General features: G+C 49.2%; 14 protein-coding genes across 14 annotated transcripts; 1 reads left to right on the top strand and 13 right to left on the bottom strand.

Annotated features, from left to right (window-relative positions):
• Window position 1: 1 nt before the first annotated feature.
• Window positions 2–493, top strand: TEOVI_000090500 (uncharacterized protein; the record flags this gene model as incomplete). The annotated part of the gene is made up of 1 exon (XM_067224226.1): window positions 2–493. The coding sequence occupies one exon, from the start codon at window positions 2–4 to the stop codon at window positions 491–493; it is 492 nt and encodes a 163-aa protein (XP_067080327.1).
• Window positions 494–572: 79 nt separating this feature from the next.
• Window positions 573–1,223, bottom strand: TEOVI_000090400 (ATP synthase, putative; the record flags this gene model as incomplete). The annotated part of the gene is made up of 1 exon (XM_067224225.1): window positions 573–1,223. The coding sequence occupies one exon, from the start codon at window positions 1,221–1,223 to the stop codon at window positions 573–575; it is 651 nt and encodes a 216-aa protein (XP_067080326.1).
• A 508-nt stretch (window positions 1,224–1,731) lies between these two features.
• Window positions 1,732–2,088, bottom strand: TEOVI_000090300 (uncharacterized protein; the record flags this gene model as incomplete). Its single annotated transcript, XM_067224224.1, has 1 exon — window positions 1,732–2,088. One exon carries the CDS (start codon window positions 2,086–2,088, stop codon window positions 1,732–1,734), a length of 357 nt encoding a protein of 118 aa, XP_067080325.1.
• A 532-nt stretch (window positions 2,089–2,620) lies between these two features.
• Window positions 2,621–3,721, bottom strand: TEOVI_000090200 (TFIIH basal transcription factor subunit; the record flags this gene model as incomplete). The annotated part of the gene is made up of 1 exon (XM_067224223.1): window positions 2,621–3,721. The coding sequence occupies one exon, from the start codon at window positions 3,719–3,721 to the stop codon at window positions 2,621–2,623; it is 1,101 nt and encodes a 366-aa protein (XP_067080324.1).
• A 620-nt stretch (window positions 3,722–4,341) lies between these two features.
• TEOVI_000090100 (uncharacterized protein) lies at window positions 4,342–6,000 on the bottom strand (the record flags this gene model as incomplete). Its single annotated transcript, XM_067224222.1, has 1 exon — window positions 4,342–6,000. One exon carries the CDS (start codon window positions 5,998–6,000, stop codon window positions 4,342–4,344), a length of 1,659 nt encoding a protein of 552 aa, XP_067080323.1.
• Window positions 6,001–6,450: 450 nt separating this feature from the next.
• TEOVI_000090000 (cyclophilin type peptidyl-prolyl cis-trans isomerase, putative) lies at window positions 6,451–7,023 on the bottom strand (the record flags this gene model as incomplete). The annotated part of the gene is made up of 1 exon (XM_067224221.1): window positions 6,451–7,023. The coding sequence occupies one exon, from the start codon at window positions 7,021–7,023 to the stop codon at window positions 6,451–6,453; it is 573 nt and encodes a 190-aa protein (XP_067080322.1).
• Window positions 7,024–7,517: 494 nt separating this feature from the next.
• On the bottom strand, window positions 7,518–8,174 carry TEOVI_000089900 (uncharacterized protein; the record flags this gene model as incomplete). Its single annotated transcript, XM_067224220.1, has 1 exon — window positions 7,518–8,174. One exon carries the CDS (start codon window positions 8,172–8,174, stop codon window positions 7,518–7,520), a length of 657 nt encoding a protein of 218 aa, XP_067080321.1.
• Window positions 8,175–8,530: 356 nt separating this feature from the next.
• On the bottom strand, window positions 8,531–9,592 carry TEOVI_000089800 (ADP-ribosylation factor GTPase activating protein, putative; the record flags this gene model as incomplete). The annotated part of the gene is made up of 1 exon (XM_067224219.1): window positions 8,531–9,592. One exon carries the CDS (start codon window positions 9,590–9,592, stop codon window positions 8,531–8,533), a length of 1,062 nt encoding a protein of 353 aa, XP_067080320.1.
• A 289-nt stretch (window positions 9,593–9,881) lies between these two features.
• TEOVI_000089700 (tubulin binding cofactor c, putative) lies at window positions 9,882–10,808 on the bottom strand (the record flags this gene model as incomplete). The annotated part of the gene is made up of 1 exon (XM_067224218.1): window positions 9,882–10,808. The coding sequence occupies one exon, from the start codon at window positions 10,806–10,808 to the stop codon at window positions 9,882–9,884; it is 927 nt and encodes a 308-aa protein (XP_067080319.1).
• Window positions 10,809–11,027: 219 nt separating this feature from the next.
• Window positions 11,028–12,059, bottom strand: TEOVI_000089600 (CobW/HypB/UreG, nucleotide-binding domain containing protein, putative; the record flags this gene model as incomplete). The annotated part of the gene is made up of 1 exon (XM_067224217.1): window positions 11,028–12,059. The coding sequence occupies one exon, from the start codon at window positions 12,057–12,059 to the stop codon at window positions 11,028–11,030; it is 1,032 nt and encodes a 343-aa protein (XP_067080318.1).
• Window positions 12,060–12,734: 675 nt separating this feature from the next.
• On the bottom strand, window positions 12,735–13,148 carry TEOVI_000089500 (uncharacterized protein; the record flags this gene model as incomplete). The annotated part of the gene is made up of 1 exon (XM_067224216.1): window positions 12,735–13,148. One exon carries the CDS (start codon window positions 13,146–13,148, stop codon window positions 12,735–12,737), a length of 414 nt encoding a protein of 137 aa, XP_067080317.1.
• Window positions 13,149–14,052: 904 nt separating this feature from the next.
• TEOVI_000089400 (nucleic acid binding protein, putative) lies at window positions 14,053–15,603 on the bottom strand (the record flags this gene model as incomplete). The annotated part of the gene is made up of 1 exon (XM_067224215.1): window positions 14,053–15,603. One exon carries the CDS (start codon window positions 15,601–15,603, stop codon window positions 14,053–14,055), a length of 1,551 nt encoding a protein of 516 aa, XP_067080316.1.
• A 424-nt stretch (window positions 15,604–16,027) lies between these two features.
• TEOVI_000089300 (DNA topoisomerase III, putative) lies at window positions 16,028–18,784 on the bottom strand (the record flags this gene model as incomplete). The annotated part of the gene is made up of 1 exon (XM_067224214.1): window positions 16,028–18,784. The coding sequence occupies one exon, from the start codon at window positions 18,782–18,784 to the stop codon at window positions 16,028–16,030; it is 2,757 nt and encodes a 918-aa protein (XP_067080315.1).
• A 1,367-nt stretch (window positions 18,785–20,151) lies between these two features.
• On the bottom strand, window positions 20,152–20,940 carry TEOVI_000089200 (14-3-3 protein 1; the record flags this gene model as incomplete). The annotated part of the gene is made up of 1 exon (XM_067224213.1): window positions 20,152–20,940. The coding sequence occupies one exon, from the start codon at window positions 20,938–20,940 to the stop codon at window positions 20,152–20,154; it is 789 nt and encodes a 262-aa protein (XP_067080314.1).
• Window positions 20,941–21,594: the final 654 nt, after the last annotated feature.

The following is a 21,594-nucleotide window of genomic DNA, read 5'->3' as shown; positions in this document are numbered from 1 at the left end:
TATGCATTTACAAATAAATAAATACATATATATGTATATATATATATATGTGTGTATCAGTGTAAAGGTGAAAATGAACAAACAAAAAGTGTGGACACGAAAATCGGAGATGAACGACGCCCTCCATCCCGCCCTCGGGGTGCCTGTCCATCACTTGGTAACACGGCAAAAAGGGAAGAAGCAAATTTCTTTTATCTCCCATATCACATCCCCCACACCGTCAGTGTATGTGTTTCTCCTTCAAGCATTTCCGTTCCTTCCTATACGCATGTGTGCACACCCGCGCACGTGTGCCGTGACACATCTGGCCAACTTGTCTTATGCCCCTTGCGGTAAAATACGGAAGAAGGAGCTTCGCCCCCTCTTCGCCTCTTCACCTCCGCCCAGCCGTCAATGTTATACCCTCTGGAGGCAGCGACGCCGACACGGCACCACGGCCGCCACAGCATTACAGAACAACAGCAACAAAACATACAAACAGAAAGAAGAATGAGGGGGAAGAAAAAGAGAGAGAACAATAATGTCCATTTAGAAAAAATGGCGTCGTTTTTTCTTGCTCTTTTTCATTTCCTTCAGACAGATGACTCTGGATTGAAGAGGTAGTATCGTATCGTGGGAAGCTGATCATTGACGCAGTTCCTCATTCTGCTGGACAGCGTCCAGTTGCACACGATGTGGCCGTCGTGGGACTTAACGACGACGCCGCCCAGTGCCTCCTCTGCGTTAAGATATTCTTTACCCATACGGATGCTCACTCGTGTTCCCACTGTTTTGAGGTACCACTGCTCGAGTTCACTGAGCATGCCGGTAACAATTGGCTCATCATTCTTGCAAGTGTAAACGATGGCGTCCGTGCGCACGGCAGAGAGAGCTTCATGCAGGATGGAGACTAGGAGCTTTTTGTAGCTGTCAGTGTTCTTCACAAAAGCCATCAGCTTCGTCTTGATATTCTCCTTTAGTTGTTCCACAATATTAGACTGGGCCTCCATGATGCGCAGCCGTTGTGCCTTGGAGAAGTTCGCCCGCGCCACGCGCCGACCGACATCCACCTGTTTTAACTTTTGCTCATTATTGGCACGCACCTTCACTTTCTCCGCCTCCACTAGGCGCATTTTCTCCACGTCATATTCTTCTTGAGCAGCTGAGTTGAGCTCATCCGCCTTTTCCTGCGCTTCGCGCTCAATAAAGTCAATCATACTCTGAATCTGGCGTGCCTCGCTCATCTTGGATTCTTCTTTTTATTTTGCTTTATTTCGACTCTTCAGACACTTTCTATATCAAGTTTTGGCCGGGTGAAATCTGCTAAACTTCGGCTGTCTTTTCCTTCGAATGATTGGCAAGTTGTTATTTTACCCGGGAGGAACGCGTGCGCTAGCAAGGGACGAGTGCAAACCTATCGCGAGGGGGTGAAGGAAAAGGTTCACAGGAAAAAAAAAGGACGCGTAAAGGTGACAAAACACTGCCATCTGAAAGAAAAATGTGTGACCGCATGCGCGTCTATTTGTCAATAACATGCGGCCCCAACCAAAGCAGCATCGTTAGGGGTCGCCGCAAGTTGGATTAAGCTGTGTTACCTTAACAATGATTACGAGAACTGATAGAAGGGAATGAAAAACGAACATAAGAATATGTGAATAAACAGCGGAGGAACCAGACGAAAAAGGGAAACGGTAAAAGAAGAAAAACCCGTCACCACAACTCTCGTTGGGGTAGGCACCTCAGTTACCACAGTTAGTTCCACATTTGTTCTGCAACCCTGTACGCTTCCCACAGAAACATTACCACAAGAGGCATATTTACGGGGATGAGGTGACGCCTCCATAACCTAAATCGCCAGTAGTGTGCCGCCACCAGTGCGGCATAGACAGACCAAACACTAAACGCGATGAACAAGCTGAGAGATGGGACGCGGAAGAACGGTAAAGCGGCGGTGGCAACTACTGCTCCCAGTATGACGAAGCAATTACGAAATGTAGTGAACCAATGAATCCCCTCACCCGAGGAAAAGAAGACGTAAAAACACATGCAACAGCTAATAATGCCATAGGGCCAAAGAAAGATGAGTGCAATGTTCTGCAGAATGTCCATCGGCCCCGCTTCTTCTTGTGCTTATTCCTTCAGTCCCTGTCTTGCGCCTATGGGCTCGTCCTTAACTTGCACGGGGGCGTGTCCAGCAAATGCGGAAATGAAGCGAACTGTCGTCGGTGGGAAGAGTGGAGCAGGAGGTGCAAAAGATATGAGCAAGTTTACCACAAAACGAATGTCGAGAAATAAGAACCACCTACCAAAAACACATGTATTACTCAGTCACACACATATGCGGCCGGCCGTGAAGCAAGGTTATTAACCACACATGCGCACTGCATCAGGCGGTTACACCGAACGCAGCCCAGACGAGTCATCCCAACAAATGAAAGAAACGTACCCACTAGGCTCCAGCGCACAACACACCGACAGCGGGAGCGCATGCGTCAAAGTCACCTCCCAAGACACCCCAACACAAGCCACAAAAAGGAGCGGTTGCATTCATTGAAACACCTAACGCGTTCCCTCTTTTTTGTTGATCATTGAAGAATTTAGAGGAAAGACTCGAAGGACACCATTGGCAGAATACACTCTGCTACTTGGCAGGCGTAGCTCCCCCATGCTCAGCGTCTATTTCGTCAAGGAACTTTGTTGTCCGATCCAAACAACTGCGTTGCAGCACATTGTTACTAGCAACCTTTTTCAATCCCTCCAGTTTTGAGCGCAGCGCCTTACGGTGCTTTGTGTCGCCTCCCCAGAACTTTTTCAACACCTCAAGAACGTCCCTGCTTGTGCTTTTGGGTAACTCCCGCGAAACAGAAGGCGGACACTGCACCCCCGCATATGCCTGACAGGGCTGCACAGTGCATTGCCAGCGTCTGGAAGAACTTGCAGACGACGGACGCCCACGGAAAAAATGTGCATGAGGCGGCTGACGTTGTTCACAAGGTGCTTCCCCCACAGGGACCGTGTTGTGACGGAGGTGTGAACTGAACTTTGGCAGTGCCCGTTCTGATGCTACGTTGATGTTCTGTAATGCATCTTCCTCACTGTTGGATCCCGGTTCAGTCGCACCACTACACCCTTCATCATCAAGCGCCCGTATCTCTTCCTCCAAGAATGTCCGAGAAAAGCAAAAATACTTTCTTACAACGGCCTCCCAAAAGCGCACCATCGTCTCCTCATCGGTCACATGCCGGCCAAAAATCTTGGCAAGGACAGGTATTTGGCGGAATATGTCGTTGGTGAGTTGCTCCGTAATGGGGCGGAGCTTGAAGGTTACGGGGTCGACAAGTGAGCCAATTGCATCGAAGGCAGTGACAACACCTCGTGGGCACTCCTCCTTCATTATAAGGTCCAAATCTTCTTCAGACAAAACACCTGTGTCGACAGCGGCGTCACAAATGGCAGATGTCACCCATTGCACATTGCTACCCTCGGTCCCATCCACAAGCCGCACATTCTTGACAAACTGCTCTCGCTCCCGTGCGTTTACGAACCGCATGACAAAAGTCCTTGAACCCACAATAACCTTGGCTGCGCAACTATCCCTCCGAGAGCGCAGGAGCTGCGTAATTTCGGTTATCGTGAAGACATCAGGTTCAGCCTCCCTATTTTCGTCGTCTTTGGGCGTGCACGTCACCACAGAACCATGGAATTCGATCACGCATTGTCTACCATTACACAAAACCTCCATATCAATGCACAAGCTTCGCGGTATACAAAACCTCAACTTTTGTCTTACTTTGCCTTTTACACAAGTGCCGCCTCAGGTGGCTGACACCAGCGCCTGAGGCAATAGCCAAACCGCAGCATGAGGGGAAGAAGAGAAGAGAAAAATAAAGGAAGGAGAGGGACGATAACGTGGCGCGCAGAAGAGATATTGAAAGGTGCGCACAGCTAAGTTAGTTGTATACATAGACATAGGAACTCTGAAGGAAGACTGAAGTAGGAGGTGACGGATAAAGTCAACCCCGAACTCATTGTCAAGCACATCTACCTCCTTATCCTAAACGGACGTAGGAAGAAAGTAAGAATGAGCAACCCGGAAAACAAGGTAGCGCGTGCCGCACGGCCACAGAAATCATCACAAGTATTACCTCTTCACTACCACTGGCACCACGGTTTATTTGCTCTTCTTCGTTTGTTACGGAGCAACGCCCCAGAAAATAAATGAAAGAGAAGTGGCAGATAGGTGAGGCGAAGATTCTACACGTACATTATTCGCCAAACACCTCCGCCCCCCACCCCTTCCCCTCGGGTATCAGCCCAGAGACAAAATGAAATTGTTGCGTGACGAAAGAAGAAAAGATAAATTTACATATTTAATCTAATGTCCTTGATGTCTTTCACTCCACACTGTGTGAGAAACCGTCGGACGCTCGACAAATCTTTGATATTCAACACCGAGGAGTCTGGGAGATATATAATGCTGCTTGTATTGTCTGACCGAAACACGGTTACAGAACGACAGGGCTTCATACTTTTGTACGCGTCCGTCTCGGGAATTTTCCAGCACCGTTTCAACATCTTGAAGAAACGTTCGTCGCTCTCGATTGCCGGGGATACGTCGGTGTAGTATGCGACAAACATATCAGTTGTTACAGACGAGGTACTGTTCATGTTCGGCCAGCAGTTAATAAAGTCAAAAATAATCTCTTCCCGACTGGCAATGCCCTCCTCTACATCGGGGTGAAAACAGGCGTTAAACACGAAGAGGTTCAACATGTCTTTGTAGTCGACAGACCCTCCTCCCTCAATAACAAGCTGCTGGAAGGCCGATATAACACCTTGCAACCGGCTCTGCGGCAACTCGCAGCGAAGCTCCCGAAGGAATTCCTGCGCAACAACAAAACCATTGCCAACACGGTCCAATTTCTTGAAGATAACATCAAGTTCGCCCGGGTGAATGGTAACTCCCATGAGGCTAATGCCATGGAAAATATCTTGGCGCCGGACTGGAGTCACGCACTGCTCGTTGCAGGCAACACCCAACACCTTTGATAGCAACCTAAACCCCAAACGACCACCAAAGTACAACACACCCTCCCGGATGAGGGAAATGATCGCGGACAAGTCCACTTCGTAGCTCTCTGACAAAACTCCCACATTACCGCGTCCGGTGAGGTTTCGCAGCGATGATACCGACATGGTGTTGGTCACACCGTAGTTGGCTGCGACAACAACAAAAAGATTTGTGGGCTCGGTTGTTACGGCAGCCACAGACCTTGAGTGGTTGTCACCGGCAAAAGAGCAGTCCATCCCATACTCAAATCCGAAGGACGTCCTTTGCAGTTTTTTAATGCACCGCAGCGGTTGGTTCGTTGCTGCATGGTAAAGAACGAACCGATCACCAACGCGTACGGGGGCACCATAGCGGATGTCATCGCGTTTCTCACCCGGTTTCGCAACAACAAATATGTTGTCTTTGCTCGTTCCCAATGACGCTACTGCGAGCTGAGCGCCTGACTGGCCTACATCACGAATACTTGAGTGAAGATATAAAAACCCTTCAGAATGAGCGGCTTCATTCGCGATACGTATGTGCTGACCGTAATGCAGCACATTCTCCTCCTTTAGCTGCTTCGTGTAGCCGACATTGTTCTCATCTTCCGCCCGCATCAAGACCCATTCAACTCGCTGTCGAGGCGCGGTATTGCCGGTAGCGGTAAGCAAAAATTGGTGAGGCAGCCGCTGTGGATGTGTCCACGCCGTGTCTACAGCCAATACCGCCTCCGTTGCGACGTTAAGCAGACGTAATGGCTTCCCAAGCATGATCACGTCTCCCATTGTCATCGAATGTGTATCAGCATCCACACAAGACTCCTCTAAACGTTGTGAACCAAGGATGTCAGCATCATGACCCATTTTACTTCTGTAGGATTTTATTTTGTCCTCGGCTACCCGCATGTCCTCATACCAGTTACCCACAAGCACTCCTGGGGAGTACCGCATCGGGTTCTTTAATTCGTTCATGGTGCTCTTGGGGGTAATGATATCAAAGAGACCCGCTAAAGGGAAGGAACAAGCAATGGCCCGTAGACGGTGCAAAAAATATATATATATAGAAATAGATGGCGCGGAAACGCAGCGAAGGAGGAATAAGTTGAGTGAGGAAAGAAGTGATAAGAGGGAAAAAGTATTGCTGCACTTGAGCACAAGTACCAGCTGCTGGGGCGAGTATCACAAGAAAATTCACAACGAAAGAAGTAGAGGAACAAGTCCAGATGAAGTAGCACACAAACGCCTTCGCTTTTGCCTTTCGCTCTTTTCTCTTTCTTTCCCTTAGAGGGGTGGGAGAAAAGCATAGACTCATCCCTCTTCCTTTTATTAGAGCATCTGTATGTGTGTTCCCCCGACGATCTTCACTGCGAGAAAAAAATATATTATCTCAATTACTCAACTGTTGCACACAAACCGCGATAATCATTCCAATACCCCACAATCCACAATAGACACCTTAAGGGACGGAAACCCTGATGGGTCAATAGGAACCTGTTCAATCTCTTGAACAACATCAAGCCCATCAGCGACCTGGCCGAAACATATGCACGTCCCGTTCAAGTGATTGGCTTCCTTCGCAGTCAAAATGAAAAACTGCGAGCCGTGCGCGTTCGGCGAGCTGGAAGCCGTGCCGACCAGACCGGGTTTGTCGAAGACAGAGGCCCTCACCTCCTCCGGGGCGCTGAAAGTACCACCATAGATAGAAAGCTGTTCCGTCCCTCGCCCCGTTACAATATCACCTCCCTGAATTAAATACCCCTTCTCCACACGGTGGAAAGTGGAGTTTTTGTACGTGAGCTGCGGAAGGGCGCTCTCCGATATCAGTTTATCCCTGTTCCCCGATTCATATGTGTCCGTCGAGACATTTCCACTACAGAGTTCAATAAAGTTCTTCACAGCTGATGGGCACTTCCGCGGAAAGAGTTTAAAGACGATCCTCCGCGGTGCTTTGGTCCCGATGGCGATATCCATGAAGGCTCGCTCAGAAATGCGCATTAGTTGGCACCTCTCGACGGCCGGAGCGGCTCAGTTCTCCTCTTGTCTTCACGTGTAACAAAGGAGAGAAACATGAGATGGAAAACCCACGCTCATAAGTGTAAGGCGCACAGGCTGGAGAAACGACAGAGTAAATTGAACCAAAAAAAGACCCGAACCCCTCTTTTTTTATTTTATTACATGTATATATGTATGTACGGTGCGTTTCAAAATAAAGTATACCAAGGAAAAACTACCTGGTGGTGGCAGTTCCCGCCGTTATCATATTCTATGGGGGAAACTTCTCTAACTTGGCATCGCTCAAGTGGAGGTTTCTTTTTCTTTGTTGTCGTTCCTTTAAAATCCTTTACTTCTCGCGGTGCTTCTATGGGAACAAATCGGTGCATTTTCATGGCTTCACCATTATGGAAATCACTTTCATCTTTAATTTGTGCTTCTAAAGTATTGCTCCACGCGTACGCACATCTAAAAGGTGGCGATGGTGGAATAAATTTCTATGGTGTGTCGGTGGCTGTGGCCCGCAGCCCATCAAATGTCAGAGTACCATCTAAAATGTTATTTGCGATCTCCTCGTCCACATGATGCCAGGTCCAGCCAGGCTCCATCGACACCTCTTTCCAGTTATCCCATTCGTAGTATGTCCTGCAAATGAAGGCATTCTTAGGTTCTATAGTTTTAAACTGTGTCGGTTTCAGTTTCGCCAATTGATCTAGGGTGTGTGCATACAACGGTGCAGCTTTCCCATCAATGCGCCACCCCACCAAATGATTTTTATGAACCACCATCGGGGGACGAAGCGGTGAGCTGCCTGCCACACGGAACGGAAGAGAGTGAAGATGTTTCATAACTCTCACTATTTTGCGTTTACTAACTACTGAGGCATCGCACAGCTCGTGGTCCCCGCTTTCACCCTGCCACTGTGGACTTACCACGAGCCCCAACACACTTTCGGGTCTGTGGAGAAGCCAAAGGGCTCTCTGGCCGCCTTGAGACGACTGCGAGATAAGAAGGTTAGGGACAGGGTCACAAATTCTCTGCAACGGAGTCGATGTTTGGCCCTTTAACCATAAATTCGCCTGGCCGTGTGCTGCGCCAGAATGAGCATAGGCAAGGAGCGCCTGGTAGGCCCACGGCATCCAAACTTTGGTCATTATGATAGTACTGTTGATTTTCCTTTGTTTCACCGTGATTGTGTCTATTCATCTGGAGTGGAAACGGACAAAGCAAAAACAGTGAAAACGAGCAAACAATAAAGTGGCACGTTAAGTTGACGCAGTCGCCACACCGGTTATGGAAACCATGAACGGCGAAATCCAAAGGGGGAATGAGACGTGGTAGTTGTTAACAGGCCAGAAAAAGTTAAACACCGAGGTGTACAGCCTTCTGGTGCATGTTTGGGGGTGGTGTGGGAAGGAGAGGGGAAATCTCAAAAGCAAAAGAAACGGAAAATTGAGAAGCACAAATTAATGTTTCACTTGGTGTAGAAAAATGTGCCGGACACCAACACTTAGTGCTTCTTACCAAAAGGATTTAGAGAAGCAAAAGCATCGTTCTGACTGCTGGTCAACGTGGTGTGAGCGGGAGCGAGGTTTGGGAACTGATTACTTGATGCCGCTGGGTGGAAGCCCTCATTACTCTCCATATGCGCCGGCATCGCCCCGCGGGGCCCGTACGATTGGAAAGGTCCAGCGCCAGGAATCGAAGCAAATGGGGCATCCGGCATACCACCGCAGTTCGGGGTGGCAAAATTGGGGGGAAAGGACATGTACTGTGGATGCACTTGCGGTACTTGGGGAATTCCAGCACCTCCAACTCCACCCAACGCCATTCCTGGAGGGAATTGTCCACCGGCAGTGCCCGACATGCCGGGAAATGGTACGTTGGCCTGCGGGGTAGGTTGAGGAACGGAAGCAAACAGATCAGCGGCAGTGAGTGGAACCGATTGTATGGCCCCACTGGTTGCGCCAGTTTGTGCAGGGGGCGGGGCAGTAGTAAAATCCGAAAACATGTCATCCTCCGTGGCCGATGCGTTAGTATTCTGCTGTCGGGGCGGTGGGGCAGTGATTACATCAAAAATGTCGACGGGTGGCCCAACTGGTGACGGTTGTGGGGCTGTCGCTGACCCCTTCGCGGTAACTGACACCGTTGAGGGCGCCGAAGACGCAGTGGCCCCCCCACCGCCCCGCAAATTAAGCAAGTCGACTTGTAGCTTATCATATTCGGCGGAGCTAGCGAACTCCTTAGCTACATAAACGCGAGAGAAAAATTGTTGCAGCGCAAAATCATTCCCAACCGGGGGTCTCTCCCCCTTAAAACCATGTAACCACACACTTTCAGCCCTGTCATTTCCACATACCTTCAGCCGCGCCACCTCCTCGTCTGTGAACTCCGTCATGGTGATACCTTTTACTTTATGTTGCTTGTTTCGGTGCAATGATGCACACGCTGAACAAACAAAGGTTCCAAAGTCCAGGACTACGTACACAGGCCCCCTCATCCTACAGTTCATGCAGAAGCGGTTCCCATCTTTCTGGGAAAGTTTACGCACCTCATCCCTATTACGACTCATTCTCGTCTGCTTACTGATTTGTTGTATAGTTTGAATAAGTTATGCTAAATGTTTTCTAAGATGGACAAATGAGTGATGAAGAACAATAAATAGCCCCCCTGCGCATGCACCCATATATATATATATATATATATATATATATACAGACAGTTGCTGGAAGCTAACGAGCAGCAAGAAGTATGCACTGCGGATTTTGTGTAAAATAGTTCAGAGCGAAACCTCACGCTCATTCTCCCTTCATATTACCCGCCATCACTCGTTACATCATTCAACCGCCAAGTAAGTATCTTCATACCGCAGCAGCATCCTCCTGAACAAATGGTTGTGCGACGACTTCCCATTGCTCAGCTGCCAGCACACACCAATTCGGGCTGGGTGTTTTCTTGAGCCACTGAAAGTCATCTACTGTTTTGTACATTTCCCCAGCGCGCTGAAGGTCCTCAATTTCACCCAAGCACTTCAACCACTCCTCATGGCTATTGTATCTATGTTCTCCTATAGACGAATGAAGGATGCCCGTCCAGCAGCCGTAGGGGCCGAAACGCATCCCAGTGCAGCACTCGATGATGGGTGTTGAGGCGCAAGAAACGTACATGTCTGAGCCTGTGCAGTTTTTCAACCTGAGCTGGTGGCAAGCAACATAAACCTTGCATTGACTGCAGTCAGAGATAAAAACAGAGCCCGCAACGGGGGGAATAAGGATCAAACAGTTTTCACATCCTCTCAAAAACACGGCCTTTGATGGAGTAATGCATAGCGTTCTGTCACGTGCGTTACCCAGAACACCTGCAGGAAGTTCCGGTTCTTCATTGCACTGAATGGTCGGTTGCTCCGTTGTGGCCGCCCCTGCCGCTGCAGGCGTGGGGCGAGGTTTTGACGCAGAGGAAAACTTGAAGGATCGGGGCCCCTGGGTGCTCTTAGCGCTGCTATCAATAAGCGCCTGAAGGCGTGACAGTGTCGTGTTGGACTTCGCCATGTCGTATGCCGTCAGGATGCTACTGCTTGAAACCTCCTGGACAACGGCTTTAAACACGTTCAGCCTCTCTTGTGCGACACCGGTATTCCCACTACTAACATATTGAGTGATTTCCTGCTCAAAAAGCTTCGCCTGCTCCTCAAAGTGGAGTCTCTCAGCGGAGCTACTGGAGGGTTCCGCAGCCCTTTGCTGACGTACCTCCTCGCGCTCCGCACGCGTTCTAAGAAACCTTTCTTCCATAACTCCTATTCAAGTAGTATTTGTCGTGGCGAGGGCAGCAGCAGTTCACCGGAGGTACGAACAAGGAAGAGAAATTTCAAAAAAGAATTAAGAATACAGCTGGTCCTACGTTCACACGGCCCAAAAACAGTTTTAAGAACCGTTGCAAAGTTTCACACAATTCAAGACTGCGCACGCGGTCGGGGAGCGCATCACCCTGAAGAAAAACTACCACAGCCGCTACGCACAACCCCGGAGGTATTTCAAGAAAATACCCCTCAGCACATTTTCGTTCAGCTGCTTCCCAAGAACAAGCACTCGTGAGCAACCTAAGGGAACACTCTGACCTTCCATAGGAGTTACGTCAAAGAGGTCACCAATCGTCTGAAGCTGCAACAAGGAGTAATGGTCACCTTTCCTCATCCAGAGCGCTGCCTTGCATCGAACAACTTCAAAGGGCGGATCGTGCTCCATGTAAAGCATATCCCTGCAAATCATGTCAACATCACTGCGATCGCTCACGGCGAGAAAATTGGGCTGTTCGAAGAACTCCAACGACATTGCAGTGATACTTGAGGGCCCACTCGAGTGAAGATGATCTAACTCCATAGCCTGGCGCGTGGTGTTGAGCATAATAACCTCCCGAAGGTTGTTCAACACAGAAAAAGTTGCTGGTAGCACCTGCACGATAGGATTTATTTGCCTCACCGACACCACTGCCTCGTTCTTCTCCTCCTCAGTTGCTAAATCGCATTTGTTTAGCACAATGCGGTCCGCCATCAGGATCTGCCTTGTGGCCTCTCCAGCCACGTCAGGGTCCCTCAGATATTTGCAGATGTTCTTCGCATCGACGAGGGTTACGATGCCAGAGAGGTACAAGGAACCACACAGGGCCTCGTCCTGCCAGAACATTGAAGCAACAGGAGCGGGATCCGCCAAGCCGGACGTCTCCACAAGAACCAAATCGAATGTCCCCTTCCGTTGCATCAGCTTTTCCAGCGCTTGAACAGTTTGAGTCTGCGCAGTGCAGCACATGCAACCGTTGTCTAGCTCCAACCATTCGTCGTCCGGTTTCTGCGAGCTCTTTAACGTCAATCCCTTCTCAATTGTTTTGCCGAATTCAAACTCATTAACGATAACAGCAATGCGAAGGTTGTGCTCGGCGGACAACACATAATGTAGTAGCGTCGTCTTTCCGCTGCCAAGAAACCCTGTCAAAATCGTTACGGGAACCTTTGCACTCACAAGCTCCGGGCATTCATCATCGCTCATTCGGGTCGCTTGTCCTGCTGATTGCCTTACTTGACGTCAAGAACGGAATCAAAACAACCCAGTCTCCCATGGGACAGAAACTTCAAGCACAATTAAGGCAATAAGCATCCACCGAACCTACAGAAAACAATAAGTTTAGAAACACATCACAATTATTATCGCTTTTCACAGGAGTTTTTTTTTTTCATATACACAGCCGTGTGCCTTTGTCCACCAATCTGAACAAGCGGCCACCACACCACACCACACACATACATACACATGAGAGGCAATAGGATCATCATCCAGAATATGCCGGTTAGAGTTGCAGCACACACGGGCAAACTGCTGAACAACACCTTCCCTGCGCCATTACCGCAGTCACCTCGAGCCGATGACGGGAGTTCACATCCCCACGAAGAAAAACCTCACACTCCTCACTGTCATGCATTCCCCCTTTCACGACGGAGAGATACATACAAGAAACGGATTCTAAAAAGCTCGCAACCCGACTGCGCGAGGGGCACTTCCGTAAAAAGAAAAAAGATACAAAATAGATAGCACAATCCCACGTGGCAATACCGCAGCCAAAAGTCCTCCTGATGGGATTAAAAGTTATCATGTGTCTCTGTTCAAAGGGAGTTTGGGACGGCCAACACCTTCCCCCATTCCCCGCGAGCGCCAATCCCAAAGAAACTACGATGCCATGTCTTTGTTGTCCTCTTCATCCACACGACTCTCCAGGCGTTTAACGAGTGCCGCGAAGGCGCCCTCCATATCAAAGCTGTCTATCTCTGGTCTTTTGCGGGCTGTCTTGGGAGTCAGTGTTCCACATGTTAAAAGATGACTCTCCGTAGTGGAAAAGTAACTCTTCTGTGGAGATCCGCCACTTGAAATAGTCAACATAAGCTCCGTATGGTCCTGTTGAGGTGGCACCGGCAGCGTCGCAACACGCTCCTTTGGGGGAACGGTGTGTGGCGTTACCCGCGGCATACCAAGGGAAATAAGGTGATTGATGTGGTCCCGGGTCTCAAAATATTCGAGAGGGATACCAGCCGCGGCTGCACATCCTTGACTAAGTGGCATTGTGGATTTATTTGCGGAGACCATCTGCCAACTAAATTCTTGCTCCTCGATGTTTTTAACCGCCTTGTGAGATGCAAAAGGTCACCAAGCAAGGAGTCAATTTACACATATATAAAGAAACACATTCGCGCGCATGTGATATGCGTGTGTGTGTGTGTGTGTGTGTGTGTGTGTGTGACGTCGTAAGGTGAGAAAAGAGGGAGCAATGAAAAGGCGGTGGGACGCAAGGCGGGAATAACAAAGAGAGCTGCGGCGTCGAGTAATCGCAGAGCAAAGACAGGAAGTAGCCCATGCAACAACTGATGTGCAATGAGGGGAACGAATCATAGGGGTCCTTGACGATTTCTAACGTTTTCCGTTTTTCTTCTCATCTTATAAAACCACTTTACAAACTTTACTTGGTTATCTTTCTCGAAGAAAGGGGCGTCGGTTAGACTCCAAGTGATGCTTTCACCTTGGGTCAGCCGCAAGCACATCAGCACGTGCACCCATATGCACATATGTATGTATATCTATATATATGTATACCCCTCTCTTTCCTACCATCTAACTAGCGCTCTCTTCTTTTCGGAGGGGTCGCCCGTAAATCAGTGCATGCACTCTGACAAGAGGTACGAGATTGTTCCTTTTTTTTTTTTTCCACCCCACTCCTTCTCCCCGAGTTCAGAAATCAGGTTCGCTTATGGCCGTATTAAATTTTCTCAGTTGCCAGCATTCACTTGCAGAACATGTTTTGTTTTCCAATTTGCTTAACTTGCACAGAAATGGTTCCACACACTTTTTCACAGCAACCCTCACACAACCACACACACACTCACTCACTCATTCATAGACCGTGCAAACGCATACAAGCAGACAAAACGCAAAAAGGCAAATATATATACACTACAATGCTATTTTCAAAACTAGTCCCTCCAGACAACAATCACTACTGAAAGACACTATGGGTGGGAAAGTCCACTGTCCTGTTTCCCTCCGTGTGGCTCGGCGCGTCAAGTAAAATCTGCGGGAGGAAGTCACAAAGATCTTGGTCTTGCCCGTAAAGTTGCGAGATGGAGGAAGAAGTGCCACACACACGGACCGGATTGGGGCCATCTGCCGTTTGGAGCGTGCGCCGCTGCTCCTGGCAGAAGGACACTGCGGGATAAACGTCCGAATCGCCACATAACAAAACCACCTGATCAAATTGGCGACGCAGGAATGTTTCAATGACACATGTCGCTATGGCAACATCAACACCGGTTTGGACCCACACATAACCCGGACCGTCGCCAGTGTAACCCTTTTGACGTTTCATTCGACCAACAAGGCGGGCCACCACATTGCTCAGTTTCCTACCACCATTCATTTCATCCAGCAATACTCTCTTGCGAAGACTGTTTCCGCGGAACGCCTTCTCCCTATGAATTAATGACATGGAATTTTCCACATAATCCGCAAACGCGGAGGGGTCGGTATCAAACCAGAATGCCACGCTAGTCTTTTGAAAAATCTCCCCAATAAAATCAAGGACATATCGCAACGCCTCCACACAGCGCTTGTATTGCTCTTCATCACGGAATTCATGTCCCTTTAGAAGCCGCTCAAAGTAGCCACCGTCGACTATGACAGCCACTTTTCCATCACGTTTCGCTCCACTTGCCACAAATGGAGGTATTATTTCTCTTCTTCCAGACACCACCGTGGCAGCATGAGGCGTTGCGTCTACGCCGTCCTCCTCTCGATCAGGTGACCAGTCGTTGACTACGTTTTCATCACCACTCGCTGCACTAGTCGGAAAATTTCGTTTCCAATCCACCGTAGGTATGCTACCACCGCTGGCAACGCTGGGAAACTTTGAGCAAGCGACCACAACATTCCCTTTTACGTTGCTACGATTACCAGACGCTTGCGGGCACTGGGCCGCGACATGCCCCTTGGCGTTACAGCGGTTGCAAGATATTTGGGGGCATTGTGCCGACATGTGCCCCTCTCCGTTACACGTGAAGCACAAAGCAGATAAAGAACACCCCGCCATGTCATGGCCGGGTTTTTTACACCGATAGCAGACCCGACCCTTCTCTCTTAGCGGGCAATCGGTTGACCTGTGACCCGTTGAGGAGCAATGATAGCACAGAGGCCTGCTAAGGCAACGTTGCGAGCTGTGTCCGTAATTACCACAGTTGTAGCACCGCGTCTGCGGGCACATCGGCAACAGATGGCCCTTTTGATGACATTGAAAACACTCCATAGACTTCATCCGCAGTGGGCAACTAGCTTCAGCGTGCCTGGACGAGCCGCAGCTCCTACAAACTGATGGGAGTGCTTCCTCCTCTTCTTCGGTGCGTGGACGCTTCCTTGCGCTTAGGCAAGCCACTTTGTCATGCCCCACATTACCACAGATCGAGCACCTGACCAAGGAGTTGGCCTGATGAATCTGTTCCCTTCCAGTGCGTCCGCCGCATGCCGATGTGGGTCCGCCCTCAATGGCTTCAGACATCTTCAATTAACAAAATGTTTCCCGCTCAACTACCACAATCCTGCGTATGAAAACAAAAAACTTTGAAGTGATAATAGCAATAATGTCAGTATTAGAAGCGGCACCAGGTTCCGATTTCACGGAGAAACAAACTGAAAGAAAGTAGGAATAGGAGAATGTACAAACAAACTGTAATAGATGAAACTTGAACGACTTCGTTGGGCGCCTAAACTTTACTACTATGACAGACATGTGGACGAAACGGACAGATATTTGCACAAGCACGTAGAAGTGCAGAAAATCAGTAGGCGCAAATATATATATATATATATATACCAACGGTCGTTAGTTATCGAAAAAAAAAAAGGTACAAGAGCTAGAATAATATTATGATAAAAGAGACAGCACGCGGGAAAAGAACTCTTAGCATTTGTTTTGATGGGGGTCAGTCCAACCACTGAAAAAATTGGCACTTTGAACCATCACATTTTACGAAGCGCCTGCCCCTGGAAGCCGCTTGACCAGATACAAGATGCACGGCAGGCAATCCACAATGACACAACGGCGTAGCGGCACCATCAGCGAGGCCGGGTGGTATTTGAAACAACCCACTATTAACATCTATTGAAGGGAGTGTGTACGCTGGTCGAGGTTGTTGCTGTTGTGCAAGTTGCCGCTCCTGTGGTGCGGAACGAGACCCCCTGAGCACATTGTTTCCTTTCGTCCGTATGTGCTCTTTCATCCGAGCATCACAAAAGACACACACCTTCTCTCCTTCCTGCACTCCGGGAACAGCCGGAGATCCACCGAAGTCAAACTTGAGCATGATGGCGCTACACGATGGACAACGCGCGTCGTAAGCGAGACTCACTCGTTCCGCCGGAGGAAGCTTAATGGTAAAGTTGCACACGGGAAAGCCACGGCAAGCTAAAAAGAAACCCGAGTTATTGGAGCGAATACGAAGCCCGTTCTTTTTGCAAGACATACAGTTTGTGATTGTCACCGTTTCATGTCCCTTCGCTAGCGGGCAGTCAGCACCACAGTGAAAACAACGAAACTCTGCCAACGATTCCATCTCGGCACCTGGTGGAGGCGATGTGAAACAGTAGGGGCACACCGTGTGAGATGTGCCCTTGTCGATGTTCGTTATCTCTAGCACGCCAAATTTGCATATCACACAACGGTGACCACTGCGTTCTATGCGGTTATGCCGCCCATTCGGGACACGATACTCCTTTTGACATGTATCGCAACGCACGAACCAGGGGTTGCGCTCCTTCTGGACATGTTCCATCAAGTTCATAGGGTTACCGCAAGTCCCGCACTCCACCAGCCCACTAGCCGAAATGTGAGCTCTGGAGGTTCCAACCTCCTCCACGGCAGTCTGATACACGGGGTCGAGATGGAGGTGCAGCACTCTGTTCATCGCATCAGTTAAACTCAACATCTTTTGAAATATTTCCCTGTATAGGCGGACGGCGGCGTCAACAACGTCCCTCCTCGTCGCCTTTCCCGCGGCGATATCCGCCATTGCGAGCTCCATCTGAGCCCGCATCTGCGGTTGCAGAAGGCTAACCAGTCCATTTACCTCGTAAGCCGACGCAAGCGCATTGCCAACATGTGTGGGAACTAACGAAGAACCCTCACGCTTTACGTACTCCCTTTCCACTACAGTCTTGATGTGGTGTGATATTGTCGCATCAGTCCCTATACCATGTTTATCCATCAGCGTTATAAGGTCCGCCTCCGTTAAATTGGGGGGTGGAGAGGTGCGATGCTGTTCAAGGTCTGCATGTGTCGGGCGAAAACGCTCGCCTTGCTTGTAGGTTGGCAGAGTCGTGCTCTTCCATCGTTCGTAGATATACACCTCCATCCAACCCTTTTCATCAATGGTTGTCCCAGATGTTGTGAATTTTTCGCCACCGTACACAACGGCGACGGAAGTGGTGGAAGCCACGGCGTCGGGTGAAGTACACGCCAAAAAGTGGCGCACAATCAGGTTATACAGTTTAGCCCTGCCGTCGTTGGCAGCGGGCATCGGCTTCGTGGGATAGATAGGTGGATGTGCCTTGTCATCATGACCACCATTCAGCGGCCGACGAAATTTTCTGTTTGGATCGGCAAGCATCGCTTCCACAAACCCACTAACTTCCGGGTTCCGCCTCTGCGATCCCACTATATCCAGCAGTTCGTTGTCTGTGAACGAGAAAGAGTCGGTTTCAGTACGCGGGTACGATATGTACCCTTCTTGATAGAGGCTCTCTGCCCAGGTCATGCACTGATCAGACGATATGCGCAGGTGTGCGGTACACAATTTCTGCAACATGACAGTTGAAAGCGGGAAAGGCGGACGTCGTCTGTTGGGTCGCTTCATAACTTCCACAACCTCCGCTTCAGGCCTCGTGCGCGCCTCATCAAACATCTGCTGAAGCACCACAGCTGCCGCTATCTTGTCGTATATAGGGCCACGCACACTGTTAAAAGAAGTATCACCGTGCTGGAGAGTGAGTGTGAAGTAATCCTCCGGCACAAACCCTTTCTGCTCCCAGCCACGCTGAACCAGAAACCCAAGAGTTGGAAACTGGCACGGACCAAAGCTCAGGACCTTTGGAAAGTTTTTGAACTGGCTGCAAAACTTCAGGGTTTGGAATCGCGTGAAAACCGCCCCGAGGCGAAGATCGAGTTCTTGACGGGCCTCTACGGCCTCGGAGAGGGCCCTGTTTGGGGCTTTGAGATTGCGCATCGCGCCAAGTATATCACGCTTCGTAAGCGCAGAGAAATGTGCACGGCAAATAGAAATCGAACTGTGCTCCTTCTGCACCACATCAATCACCTCGAAGCAGATGTTTTCCCCCTCACGATCACAGTCCATCCACAGGGCAAGTGTCGTGGCACGCCTTCCAAGTTCCCTCAGGTTCTTCTGAATCTCACTAAGATCCGACCTCACGCGCTTCACCGTGCCCAAAGTGAATAAGTCAATGATAGGGAAACTTGCCCAGCCCGCTGCTTGTGGTGGAAAGTCGGACTCCATCAGGTGCCCCGATACGGAGGTACATATCATTGTCTTCCCCTCAAAATTAAACTCGAAAACTGGATTATAGATGGAATGACTGCGAATAGTTCTTTGGTTACCACCCGAAAGAATGGTTGCTATTTCCCTCGCCACGCTGGGCTTCTCCGCAACATTCAGCCATATTGTCATCCCTCACGTGACCACTGCAGGCGCTATGATCGGTTTTCCTTTTCGTCCCCTTCCTTTGTTATCCTTTCCACTAGGGGCCCCACCCCGCGTTACACAGGACGCCTTGTGCAACCGCGACGTCTGCTACGCCGGTGTTGGCGATTAGGGATCCCTACAAACACATGTGGTACATATGCATAACAAAAATAAAGTAAAATGGAAAGGGGACAATGGTGAAAAAACACTCAAATAATGGGGAAGGATCCAAGGGCCAACAAAAGAAACACAACGCACGTGGACCGGGGCGGGAACTCGTGCGCCGCGGTATACAGTTACTTCTGTTGCAGCCTTCAACATGCTGGTTAACAGCAAGATTGGAACCAACGTCACATGACGGAGGAAACAATAGGGGCTACCAACAAAGAGATAAAGACTACAGGGGAGCAAAAGTAATAGTGATCAACGCATCTCTGTATTGCGTGTGAAAAGGTCTTTGCCTCGACAACAACTCGGCGACCTATAGCTCCACGCAAACATAATCGGCGTACGCACGTGTGCATGTATGTATACACATGATTTCGCGCCAAGGGGACGAAGGGAAGACAATCCCACTCCTTTCTACCATACCTATACAATCCCTCCAACTTTACAATGGCACGAACATGTGAACACGCACACACGCAAGCATGTGAAACACCGGGGGCACCTTCACTGACGGGCTCTCTTGCTATTATTGTTTCCGTTCCTGATTAACTGGACAATAACTGGTATGGCTTTCGTTTCAGCTGTTCTGGCCTTCAACAACACTTGAAGAGAGGGGGGTACACCGCTACCGTCGCTTCGATTGAAGTCTGAAGTTTTTCGTTTGCATATTGATTTAATTACCTTTGCTCCTTTCCTTTCACATTTTATTCACAGTTCATTCCCTTGTTATAGCTTCTCTATCCACTCGTTCTCCTTCCTTCAAGCTGTTTTTTCCCCCGTTGGCACACCAAAAACAGAGTAGCTGAGAAAGGGAATATTGCAATGCGTAAATAATCTCTTTACAGTCGAATCACGACAATCATCATGCCCCAGAAGGCACACGTCTTTTCTGCTATTTTCGCCCAGATTTTCATATGTGTACCTATAGATATATATCATATAAATATATATATATATATATAACATTTCCTTTCACTCACAATTTATCCCCTCCCTATCTTCCCATTATATTTTTCTCCATCGGCAACTTATTACACACTTCATACAAGCCTCTTTGGCGGCATGTTACCGCAAGAAAGGACTTGTGTATTGTATTTCACACTTGCTAGTGGAAACGAGGCGAATGGCCTGCTCTCGCTGCCTCCGTACATCCCTCGCTTTCCGCCGGCTGGTCTCCACCCTTCTCAGTTCACGGGTTGCTCGTCAGTCCAGAGGTTGAGGTTGTCTCGGAGGAGACGAACAATGAGGTTTGACTCACGGTAGGCCTCGTCATCAAGCGTTTCCAGCTCTGTCACGGCCTCATCGTATGCCTGCCGTGCGAGGTGGAACCCCTTCTCATGTTCCTTCATGATTTCATAGTAAAAGACAGAGAAGTTTAGTGCAAGGCCGAGGCGAATTGGATGTGTGGGTGCCAGTGAACTGTTCGCCACCTCCGTGGCCTTGGCGTAGGCGTCGAGTGCAAGCTGCCGCTGATCACCTTCCGGTGCGATCTCGGCGTAGTAGCGGTGGTAGTCGCCCTTCATTTTAAGGTAGAATACCTTCGCTTCACCTCCCTGGGAAGCAGGGATTAGGTACGTGTCAAGCAGTGACAGTAAGTCGTCGCAAACCGCCGCTAGTTCCGCCTCAAATTCGCGGCGAAGTGAGACGATCAACTCCATATTGTCACTCTTCTCCTTGGTGCTTTCGCGGTTCTCAATAGAAGTAATGATGCGCCACGCATTGCGACGGGAACCGATAACGTTCTTGTACGCCATCGAGAGCAGGTTACGCTCCTCTGTGTCAAGTTCGCTGTTCATCTTCACCAACTTGCGCATGCATTGTACCATCTCGTCGTACCGCTCCGCCTCTTCCGTTAGCTTAGCCATGAACACGAGATCCTTGGTGGCATCGGGAAGTTTGAACTCTGACAGGTTCTTCTTTGGAACAACCTCATCGAGGAGCACGGCGTTGTACCACTTGATGCAGTCCGTCATTGTTTGTTGCCTCGTGTTATATTACCTTCAGGTATCCTCTCCTTAGCCTCGTAACGACCGCCTAGGCACTTTACGAAAATTTGTATGAGCGACAATTAAATATGATTAGCGTCCACAACCCAGGTAAACCTCTGCTATCCGTCGATGCTCTACTGGCCTCCTTGAAGTGGCTGCTAAGGCTGTTTTTCGCTCTCCCTTTGCCTTCCCGCTCTATACTTTTCTTTGTTTCACTAGAACCTTCCGCAGACGGTGTGGAGTTAATCACCAGTTGTTGCTTGGCGTGTTATTGATTGTGTTTCCCCTTAAATAACTTTCTTCTACAAGTCCGTGATGCTCTCGCAGAAAAGAAAAAAGGAAAAAAGGAACGCGCTTTCTGCGGCAAGAAAGGTGAGTTAACAGCAGCATTCCGGTGTGAAAAGATAAGGAGGAGATAGAAAGGGTAGTATGTTTAAACATAAGAAAAAGCGGCTTGCACTGTATTAAAAGCACGGTACCCAAACACAAAAGAAACATGAAAAACAAAACAATAACTAACCAAAAGTGAGAACTGGAAAAAAAAGAGTGGGGAACAAAGTCCACCGCATGTAATCTAAGAGAGGAGGTCACTGCAACACCGCCTCTATAAAAACAACACGCGCATGTATTTAAAAAATG

Source organism: Trypanosoma equiperdum, assembly GCF_001457755.1.
Source record: "Trypanosoma equiperdum strain OVI genome assembly, contig: ctg_249, whole genome shotgun sequence".
NCBI classification, from domain to species: Eukaryota; Euglenozoa; class Kinetoplastea; order Trypanosomatida; family Trypanosomatidae; genus Trypanosoma; species Trypanosoma equiperdum.
The sequence above is the reverse complement of the archived record's forward strand: the minus strand, read 5'-3'. Positions and strand labels throughout refer to the sequence as shown.